Source organism: Rhinopithecus roxellana, chromosome 17 (assembly GCF_007565055.1).
Source record: "Rhinopithecus roxellana isolate Shanxi Qingling chromosome 17, ASM756505v1, whole genome shotgun sequence".
Lineage (NCBI taxonomy): Eukaryota > Metazoa > Chordata > Mammalia > Primates > Cercopithecidae > Rhinopithecus > Rhinopithecus roxellana.
Genome location: NC_044565.1, coordinates 75,595,177 through 75,605,590, shown reverse-complemented (window position 1 = coordinate 75,605,590; position 10,414 = coordinate 75,595,177). Strand labels below are relative to the sequence as shown.

The 10,414-nt window shown below is 40.6% G+C and overlaps 1 protein-coding gene across 3 annotated transcripts in view; it reads right to left on the bottom strand.

Annotated features, from left to right (window-relative positions):
* Window positions 1-835: 835 nt before the first annotated feature.
* Window positions 836-10,414, bottom strand: part of RASGRP3 (RAS guanyl releasing protein 3) — a 130,475-nt gene continuing 120,896 nt past the window's right edge. For 2 of the 3 annotated variants that reach the window (XM_010372400.2, XM_010372401.2), the window contains exons 15-18: window positions 9,120-9,156; window positions 6,998-7,123; window positions 6,304-6,662; window positions 836-2,690 (exon numbers count right to left, since the gene is read on the bottom strand). In XM_010372400.2, coding sequence (XP_010370702.1) covers window positions 2,682-2,690; window positions 6,304-6,662; window positions 6,998-7,123; window positions 9,120-9,156 — 531 coding nt within the window. In that variant the 3' untranslated portion in view covers window positions 836-2,681. The remainder of the gene's footprint in view (window positions 2,691-6,303; window positions 6,663-6,997; window positions 7,124-9,119; window positions 9,157-10,414) is intronic. The other variant, XM_030921282.1, reaches the window with a different exon arrangement.

The following is a 10,414-nucleotide window of genomic DNA, read 5'->3' as shown; positions in this document are numbered from 1 at the left end:
GTTCAAATAACCAATCATGGCTTCTCTGGTTTAGGCAGATCTGAGAAAGCATCCGTCAATTCGTAGATGCTCCAATGAAGATGCAATTAAAACATTTAATAAATCCTGCCCTCATACCTCATTTTCATAGTTAAGAGTTTGCTTTTGTTTTTTCTTTCAATTTTCTGGGTGACAGTGATCATCAAACCTACAAAATTAAGGTCTGGAGGAGTCAATTGTGATTGTTCTTTTTGCCCCATCATGGATTTGCCTATTTTGTTTATTTTACTGATTATGGGAAATTGATAGATTGAAAACATCAGAGTCATTGGTTGTCAGTAAATGATATAATCAAAATTATAAGGCAGTTTTGTCATAGACTTAAATTATTCTTCAGCAAAGTAATAATAGGTAGGGGTGTGTGTGTGTGTGTGTGTGTGTGCACACATGCGTGTATACAATAAGTCCTCACTTAACATGGTCTGTAGGTTCTTGAGAACAGCAACTTTAAGTCAAATGAAGTGTTCAAACTGGTCCTCCACAAGGTGATTTCATTCAATTTCCTTTCATTACAACGTTGATGAGAAAAAAAGTTGGTCTTGTTATAGTTGTTTCAAGACCAACTTCAAGTTGTTAAAGTAGCAGTTTCCAAGAATCTATGGACAAATGAGGACTTACTGTGTATATACACACACAATATATAGGCACATATGTAATTTATATATGTATATACACAGTTATTTGTTCTTTTTTATTTTTTACTCGTTACATTTAATATCTTTATCATAGGAAGGCTGACAATATAAAACTTCCTATGTATGAAAACTCAAAAATAACCAAAGTGGCAAGTGAATAATTCCTTTGAGAAGCAAAAGAACAGTACAATGTTTATTAACACGTTTCTTCCTGAATTTTCTTCCATTTTTTTAAACACACAAAAAAGCTTTCCTGTACTTAGATTGCTGTTTTCTGTTTTTAATGTTGTTAACATACATATCATTGCATTTATGGGTAGTAGCAGATAGTGTAATATACATGAAACCAACATCTAGGGATGACTGCCTTCTGAGTGCTCACAGGTGGCGTGTTCTCTTATTATCCAGCTTAATCACAGCTCCCTCAACTGATCACTTCATCTGCAGTATTTCCAATCCGTAAATCTGGTTGGCACAAGTTGGTTTTAGCATATTTGGAACCATATTTTAAATCACTGGAACCACTTTGCCTTAATGCCCATGGGCTGTCAGCTCCCAAGGGCCAAGACCAAGTTTTTCTTAACTTTGTGCATATAGCATGGAACCTGGCCAGAACAGGTACTCAACAATTTTGCTGAGCAGAACTGTCCTCAGTGGAGAAAAGAAAGGAGAAAGGCTTTACTGAAGACTGCCCCAAATACAAACAAATTCTATTTTAAATGGAATATATACACTTTAGCCCCCAAATGCAGACCAGTGCACCTCTGTGGAGTAGTTTCCGACTAGTCACCTGGTAACAGATCATTCCTGTCATTCACAAGCTCAGTCCCATCTCTGTTTCTCAGTATCTTGAATCAAGTTCTCTCTCCTCTAATCATGGAAGAAATAGAACCAGAACTAGTTATTTTGGGTAAATGGGAGCTACTTAAAAGATTGATATTTTAAAAGCTTAAATGAAATGTTAATCAAATATGATTTGTGATTATTTTCTTTCTATGAATATTCTTTAATTGTGGAAGGCCGTTTCTTAGGAAGAGAACAAGGGTTCTCTTTTACAACCGAAAGTTTGTTTTTTTGTTTCTTTGTTTTTTCATGAAATTCTTGAGTTTTAAAAAATTGATGGTTGTTTTGCATATCACCTAGTAGCTGATTCAATGGTTTGTTTTTCTGCTAAATGTTAACCTTCAAAACTTGAATTTATTTCTTAATTGCTATTTCTACTTCAGGAATCTTAAGAAAGATGGCTTAATGCAGTCAGAAGGGACAAGCATAATTTTCTTCCATGGCTATTATAAGTATTAGGAGAGTTTTCACGACCATGCCATAGCTTCCTAGTGATGCAGAATTGGTAAGACTTGTGTGATATATACATGTGTGACTTGTTACATATCATAGCAACTGTATGGTAGGAACAATGTAAATAGCTTCTCATTGCAGTTGACCATCATTAGAAGAATCACTGCATTCCAGTGTCTGAAGAGCTTCCTTGTCCTCAGGAAAATGTTAAGTCCTGGTCCCATCCAAAAGGCACACCAAAAACAAACAAACAAACAAACAAACAAAAAACCTCTAAATCATCTCCTTGTTACCTTTGTTAACTGTTCCCCGCCACAGCACACACAAAAGTTTACAAAAGTATTGAAAGGATATTCTCACAAAAAAAGCGAAGTCTGAGTTTACAGAATGAGAATCAAGTACATGCAAAAAAGCTTTCGTTTCACCCGTATATAAATGGCTCTAGAGAAAGATACGTGAAAAAAATTCTGACTACATAACACAGTCTTTGTGGCACTTAACTAGGGTTAGGGGAGCAGGAAATAAATAGTTCATAGTTAGGGTCAATTCTCTGTCCCATAGTCCAAACATGGAGATCCCACAGTGTCCCAAGGCAGTAAACATCCAGGTATCTTTCCAGATAACTTCCTGAGAGTCAGAGCTTTCTTCAGAGTTTCTCATCTTGCCCTTCCGAAAGCCAACATTATTGCCTTCAGTTTCCGCAGCCTGAAGTCAGCCATCCTGAAACACAAATTGGAACCTATTGCATGGCTGGATCTCGTGTAACAAAGTAAGAATGTTCCTAGAAAGCAGTTTTTCAGATGAATTTGAGGGAATATCTGAAATGATCAGTACCTCATAGTCTCAGGATTTAGTGGGAATTAGGAGATCACATAGGTAGCCGGGTGCAGTGGCTCACACCTATAATCCCAGCACTTTGGGAGGCTAAGGTGGGAGGATCACTTGAGACCAGGAGTTCAAGACCAGCCTGGTAAATATAGCAAGACCCCGTCTCTACAAAAAATAAATAAAAACCAGCTGGGTGTGGTGGCACATGCCTGCTGGCCCAGCTACTTAGGAGGCTGAGATGGGAGGATCCCTTGAGCCCAGGAGTTCAAGGCTGTGGTGAGCTATGACTGCACCACTGCAGTCCTGCCTAAGGGACAGTGAGAGCTTGTCTCAGAAAAAAAAAAAAAAGAGAGAGAGATCACGTAGTTCACCTAGCACATGAACTCTTGAAGACTCCTATATGGAGTCCAACTAGGATGTTGACCTTTAAGGGTATACCACAAATCATTAGTCCCTCAAAATGATTCTTGTTAAAAGGTTTCCCTCTTAGAAATCCACAGTGTAAATTAGTGCATAAGGGCACTGAGAAAACCTGTCAATCTACATATGTATATGTACATATGTATGACTATATATGTATATAACATATATTCACAAACATATTCCATTTTATTTAGTCAGCATTTCCCAATGCTTTTATGATAAATATTTGTTGACTAAATTTAATTTAGTAGAAGATAAAGGAAAATAAAAGAAGTTTAAAGGAAATACATGTATTCTTACTGCCAAGAGAGTAATCTTGACCTGTTCTGACATGCAGGGGCTCTGTGGTCATTGGTGAGTGAGGTACACTGCCACAAAAAATGTTCATACCCTTATATTTTAAAATGAGTATAAATCCTGGAACTCTGTTGGAGGAAATACACGGATTACAAACACAAGTACCTTTTCTGCGTTCTACAGTTTTTAACTACAGGACTCACAAACATCATCTGATACTAAATAATAAATGTGTAGGTCAGTGCTCCTAATGCCATTTATTGGTCTCGCCTGGCAGAAAAAAAAAAAAATCTTAAATTTAAAAACTACTTTGTCTACATATTCAACCCCTGGGTATAATTTTGTCATTTTTTTTTTCCTTCTTGCTTATTCCCTAAACAGGGCAAACATCTCATTTGTTACTGATTTCAATGGGATTGAGACTATATACCATACATATGCATTTCATGTAAGAGCATACTTCCTTCATTAATTAGCACAGATGAATTAAATACTTGGGGTCAGTGAATCATCCCTGTGCTTTAAGAGAGAAAAACATGTTCAGGCACAATGGCTCACATCTGTAATCCCAGCACTTTGGGAGGACGAGGCAGGTAGAATACCTGAGGTCAGGAGTTCGAGACCAGCCTGGCCAACGTGGTGAAACCCTGTCTCTACTGAAAAAACAAAAACTAGCGGGGCGAGATTGCGCCACTGTACTCTAGCCTGGGTGAAAGAGTGAGACTTTGTCAAAAAAATAAAAAAAAAAAAAGAGATAAGAACACAGAAAGGATAAGAGAGCATTTGAATATAAAAGTTCAATTTCCAGAAAACAAATTTAAATTTTTTTAAAAACCCAGATACTTGTTTATATTTCCTTATAGAGATTAATGATCAGGAAATCTTACCTATGTGATTGTCTTACACCCAATAGGCTGTGAACTTCTCCTAACTCAGAAGCACAGTTTAAGTAACTTGAACTGTGAGAGGCCAATAGTAGTGAGCTCACGGCCAATTTCACTATTTGTTTAACAAAAGCAGGTTCTCCTCTGAATTCAAAGATGCCCATGAGGTGGGTGCCATCCTGAGCACTCTGGTAGGCGTCCTGCCATCAACCTGGAGAAGCTCTTTTTCTGAGATTCCAGGGGCAGCTACAGCACCCATGGAAATAGCCTCTGCAGGCTGAGTTGGTGTACGGGGTGACTAGACAGGGAATCCAGAAAATCTTCTTGCACGATGATTCTTTGCTTTTTTTGGATCACACACCCGCATGAGAATCTGTTTAATGCATGGACTCCTCTTCCCAGAAGTGAGCATATGTTCATGTATAATTTTACATAAAGTATAAAGTGCTGTCATGAACCCCCTGAAGTCATTAAATAGACGTCAGGTTAAGAGCTGTTGGCACCAAATCATGATCTTTCTCTTATTCCCGTTTATATTCCCAGCTTGAACTGTGCTAGGCCAGTAAAAGAAGTGGGGGGATAGGACTGATACAGTTGCCAAGATGATCAGTGGGGGAAATGTTAAAAATAAAGTGGGTGTTGCAAATCTATAGAGACAGAAAATAAATTAGTTGGCTGCCTAGGGCTGGGGCGAGGTGGGGGAGAGTGACTACTCATGGGTGTAGGATTTCTTTTTGGAATAATGAAAATGTTCTAAAATTAGATTGTAGTGATGGTTGCATAACTTTGTGAGTATGCTAAAAGCATACTGAAAGTATACTAAATTGTATACTTTTAAATGGGTCAGTTTCATGGCATGTGAATTATATCTCAAAGCTGTTTTTAAAAGTGGATGTTATAAGAAACAAAAAAAGTGTTTCAGCAGAAAGTTACAATAAACTTTGTATGACCAGAGCTAATGGGTGGCCTCCTTATGTACTGCCTTCAATCAGGAAGGAACTAGGGGGATTTCTGGTTAAAGGTCATTGGAGTTTTTCTCATCTTGGAGTGACGTATGGAGAGGTGTGTTTAGGTCTCCTGAAGAGTGCAATGTGGAGGACCACCCATAAGACTAAAGAGCACTGGCTTGATCCAGTAGGATCTCTGCCTAACCCAATATTCTGTTTATGAGAACGATTTGACAGGGCGGCAATGGCTGTCCTCCATGACATTGCTTTAAACGTTAGGAATATGATGCCAATTTTCTCAAATCCTTTCTCTTAATACACTATAGACTGTTAACTAATAAATTTATCTAACTCCATCTTGAATCAATTTCTATGTCAGCATACTCTAACAAATTCCATCTGCATCCTACTTTGCTTTGCATGATTTTGCTCACGCAGAGGCAGAGCCTGGTTTAGAGATCCTCAAGGGCCGTGTATCTCTGATTCTTACCACCCCCTTTTCCATCATGCTGTCAAAAGCTTCTTTTGAGTACAGTCAAAAGTTTCCAATTCTCCTTTATCGAAAAGTCTTTTGCTTCCACTGCCTTTCTTGACTCTGGCCCTGGTGCTAGCTTGGAAAACCAAGCTGATCTGTATTGTGTACTGGTATCTTGGATATATAGTCATGGGCTTCTGGGGCATCATTTCAGTACGCATACACGACAGCCTTCACTAGGTTTCAGAACTTGATCTGGTTCAATTTTTTACATCATGAAACTGAGATTCAGAAAGAAGAAACATATGCCCAGGGCCACATAGGTAGCCAGTGGCAAGACTAAAAGCGATACATGTCTTCATTCCCAACCATTCTGCTTTCAGAACTACCAGGCTGCCCCCCAGACCCTCTGTCACGCTCCTCTCAGCACTTTCAGCCTCCTTCTTCTGGTTTTCTCTGTGGGTTGACCTAGCACTTACCTCTCCATCCTGTCTGGTCTCTTCTCCTTCATCCTGGTCAGGTTCGAAATCCGTGCCCCGGTCTACAACATCCACACCAGCATGCACCCTGGGCTTCTCATTTTCCCATTTGGCAAAGCCTTTGTCCTTTGCTGCTTTGTCATGGAACTTGGATTTCATTTTAGGGAAGGTGTGGGACCCTGAGTCCCCCCAGCCAGCCTCTGACCAGACAGGTTCAGTCTGGGTGGCCTGGCTGGTGGTGGCCCTCTGTAGCCTCACGGAGATCTTGCGAGAAGAGCCTGTAACCAGTGTGATGGCTCTGCTGTCTAAATCCCTGTGTCTAGCAGTGACTCCAGGGAACTCAAACACCTCATCCTGTGCTGGAAGTGAAAGAGGATGGTGATTATTTGACATCTGACTGCTTGATAGCAAAGCATCAAGGAGAGTGCAAACAGCGCGAGTCTGGCATGCAAGGTCCTAGAGGAACCGACGAGGAACAGAACTCAATTAGCCGTAGGCAAGCTACATGTTCCTGAGACTGGAAAGCAGAGAGAAGCAAGGATGATTCAAGGGTTTAGCCACTGCTGCTCACCCTAAAGAAGGCCTTAGCATTTAGAGAGACTGACTGGGTTTAGACCCAGAACCTAAATGAGGTCCAAGTGTGAGGAGGCAAGCAGAGAGAGACCATGGCAGCAAAGAAGGTAGAGGGCATTACCTGGGGGCAGCGAGGGGCTTCCAGGCAGTGACCCATGACCACTGCTCAAGGAGGGCGCCCGGGCAAATCTCCTGCAGGCCAGAACCAGGAGGTCTTTGCACTGTTTGTGACAATTGGCTCCACAGTCTGAAAAATTCCAAGGGTGTTGCAGATGATTAGTGTGTCTGATGTTGATTGAGTTTCCAGGGTGGCACTTGATTTTTCAGCCCTCCCCTCCCCAACCCCAGTTTCTGTGTTGAATTTCAGAGTTGAGCTCAGGCCCACATGGTGTGTCTAGCATCTGGAAAGGGGCCGTTGGTCCACACTTGCCTTCCTGAGGTTCCGAAAGTTCTCTTACGTTTGCTCAGCTTGATTCTCTATGCAATTGAGGACCTAATGAGCAATTGTGCCTAGGGAGCAAATAGAGTCCAGCCTGAGAGGTCAGTTGCCTTTGCCCAAAACTAAATGCAAATCAAATGGGGTTGAGAGTCTTTCCCAGGCTTAGATGGAATCCCCACAAAGAGAGCCTAAGGCAGGATGAGGGCAAGACGCCTCAGCTTCTAGTCTCTCCCAGGCCAACTGCTGCCTCTGATCATTTATTGTGAGGTGTTCCTCCATTCAGCACTTGTCTGGACTTTTTTACTCTTCTTCATTTCCAAAACCTTTCAGGGCCAGTGATTACATCTTCTGCTTCCTTCCTTTGTATAGAAACAGAATACAAGACGGGCAGATGCTCAGTAAATATGTTCTGTATTTGCTTATGGCTTTGAAAGGGCATGCAGCAGAGTCTGTGAAACTGCCCATTAGGATGTTTTCGATAAGGTAATAGAATGTTAATTACTACTTGGGGTAGAAAAATGTGGCCACTTCAGATGGTGGTTCACAATTATTTCCTGTGGTGAGGGTCCTACACTTCACTGAGAATCATTGAATAGAGATCATCATTTCTCTCCTACCGTCAAAGAGGACCTTTCTAACTATTTCCAATACCCATTTTCCCCTAAGTGATCTTGTTTCCAAAAAGTCTTAATGACGTGTTCAATTTATTTTAATTAGTTTTTTTTTCACTTTATATGCCATTAAGAAAATACAAGAGATAATCCAACGGTATAATATATTTTCATCTTTATAAAACTGCGTGTGTGTGTGTGTGTGTATTTTAGGGTATGAGGATAGAAAGCAGAATAAAACGAATGACTCACTGCTGGGCAATAAGTTCTTGCAGTATCTTTGCTGCTTGAAAGTAAAAATCTAAGTTAGACCAAGGCAAGTGATAGAGAAGCACTAATGGGAAGGTACTTCTGAGCATTAAACAGTGGCTTCCATTGAGATTTGGGAAGCTTTTTGTTCATGCAAAATGAGGAGCAAATACCGGAAAATAACTGGAGAAAAAAGGCATCCTAGGGGAACAACATTCATCTGAAGGTATTCTGTGATTAAGATGTTTCTTTTTGTAGTTTTATTATATTTTTCAAACGCATTGTAAGATTCTTAAAAGAACCATATAAACTGTCCGCATAGTGTCCAGCAACTTCTTAAACAACAATAATGTGTACTTGATCATATATGTACAAGTAGCAACACATTCCTAAATGCTTAATATACATGCATATAGCATTTGTCAAATATATTTGATTCAATTGTTTATAAACTTAATTAAATGGGAAATATAGAGGAATGCATTCACTGAAAAGGACAAAAATACATTTTAAGTTTTCTCCTTGTTTTCTGTTACCATCTATGTGATTTAGTAGAGAAAAGAATAGCTAAGTGTGAGTGGGAAGAAGTGCCTATGGATTATAGAAATAGTAAGTAGTGTTTTTCTTTGAAGGAAAAATTTCTTATATACAGTATTTTAGCTACGCTTGTCCCACTCAGAATTCCCACCTTAACTGGATGCCTCTGATTCAAAAGAACTAGATTTATGTGTGTTGATAAGAGTGGTTTGTAACAAGCTATAAAATTCCAATTTTAGCTCTCCAAAACTCCAGGAACTCCTCCTCAGAGGCAATCATTCTCAGTTGCCATTGACCCAAAAGACTGAAATTCTGAATAATGTCAAGAGCTTTTGTAGTTTAACCAAATTTGATTCTTAACCAAAATGTCACATTTTAAAAATTTTAACAAAATAACATTGATTTACCTTTGCATTTGTATCCTTGCTTGATTATGCCCCAGAGCTGTAACAAAAGACAAAGGAATGTCAGGGAATCTGAGGATAGATCTGGAAGAAAAACAAGGCCACTGAGAAGGAAGTCCTGGGAAGCTTCATGACTAGGCAGGCACAAACAGGATGTAGCCACTCTTAACACCCTTCCTGCCAGATAGAAGAACCCTCTCTGGGCCCCTTCCAGCTATGGTGATAACATGAGTTTCATTTCCCTTTTCTTTCTTGGAGCCAACTGGGAGCCGGGATGGGAAACTACCAAAGTTTGATGCGCCAGACTTTGGCCTGATGCGCTCTCGGCAAAATGTACAGAGGAGATGGCCACTTGGTCTTTGGGAACCCCTGGCTCCCTCTTTTTAATGACACCAGCTGCTCTTGGTACCCACTACAGGAAATGAAGCAATGGAAGAAGCGCGCCTCACATGAAAGCATTTGGATTTTGCTAGGTTATTTTCTGAGTAGTATTTGTCCCATGGAAAAATACAGAAGAGGAAATGATCTTAGTTATTCATGTCTTCATTCTCTGCATTTGCTCTATGTTTGGCCTGTGCCAGGGCTGTAGGAGATGTCGAAAAAGCTCAGATTCTACCAACCAAGGAGTCTGTGACTTCCTTGTGGTTAACGAGTAGGAAGTGACAAATCCCTGAGGCGAGATGTGAGGGCCCACAGTTCCACGAGGGAGCGTTTGCCCGGGGGTTCAGGGGTAACATTCTGGTGGTGGTGTCTTCGCTGTCCAGACAGACTCCTAAACACCATAAAGAAGAGGGCCTTGCCATGCCTTTCTGTGCCTCCCCACAGATCTTGCACGGGGTGACAGATTCACCAGAGGTGTACAGTATGGGTAATTAAATGGGCTTAGCTCAAGTTGGAGAAGAACTATTGCTAACCTTTTCGTGTTTGGGTTAGGTGGCTATTATCTACTTAATAAAATAATGTCGAAAAAAGCAGGGCCCACTGGGACTGATGGGGGTGCCGTTCACAATGTTCACAGTGTATTATAAGCGAACAATGCCCCCACATGTGGGCAGCATGTCCCGCTCTTGCAGAAGAGTAAGTCACAGCCAATGTGAAGTGACTCAAGAGTACAGGAAAACTCCTTACTTCTTCTTGACAAGGAACTTCCGCAAGTAGAAAACTAAAATTCCTTTGAGCCTTAACAGCTATTTGGTCCTTCAGAATACATATTAAAATGCAAATGTCGGCCAGGTGCGGTGGCTCATGCCTGTAATCCCAGCACTTTGGGAGGCCGAGGCAGGTGGATCATGAGGTCA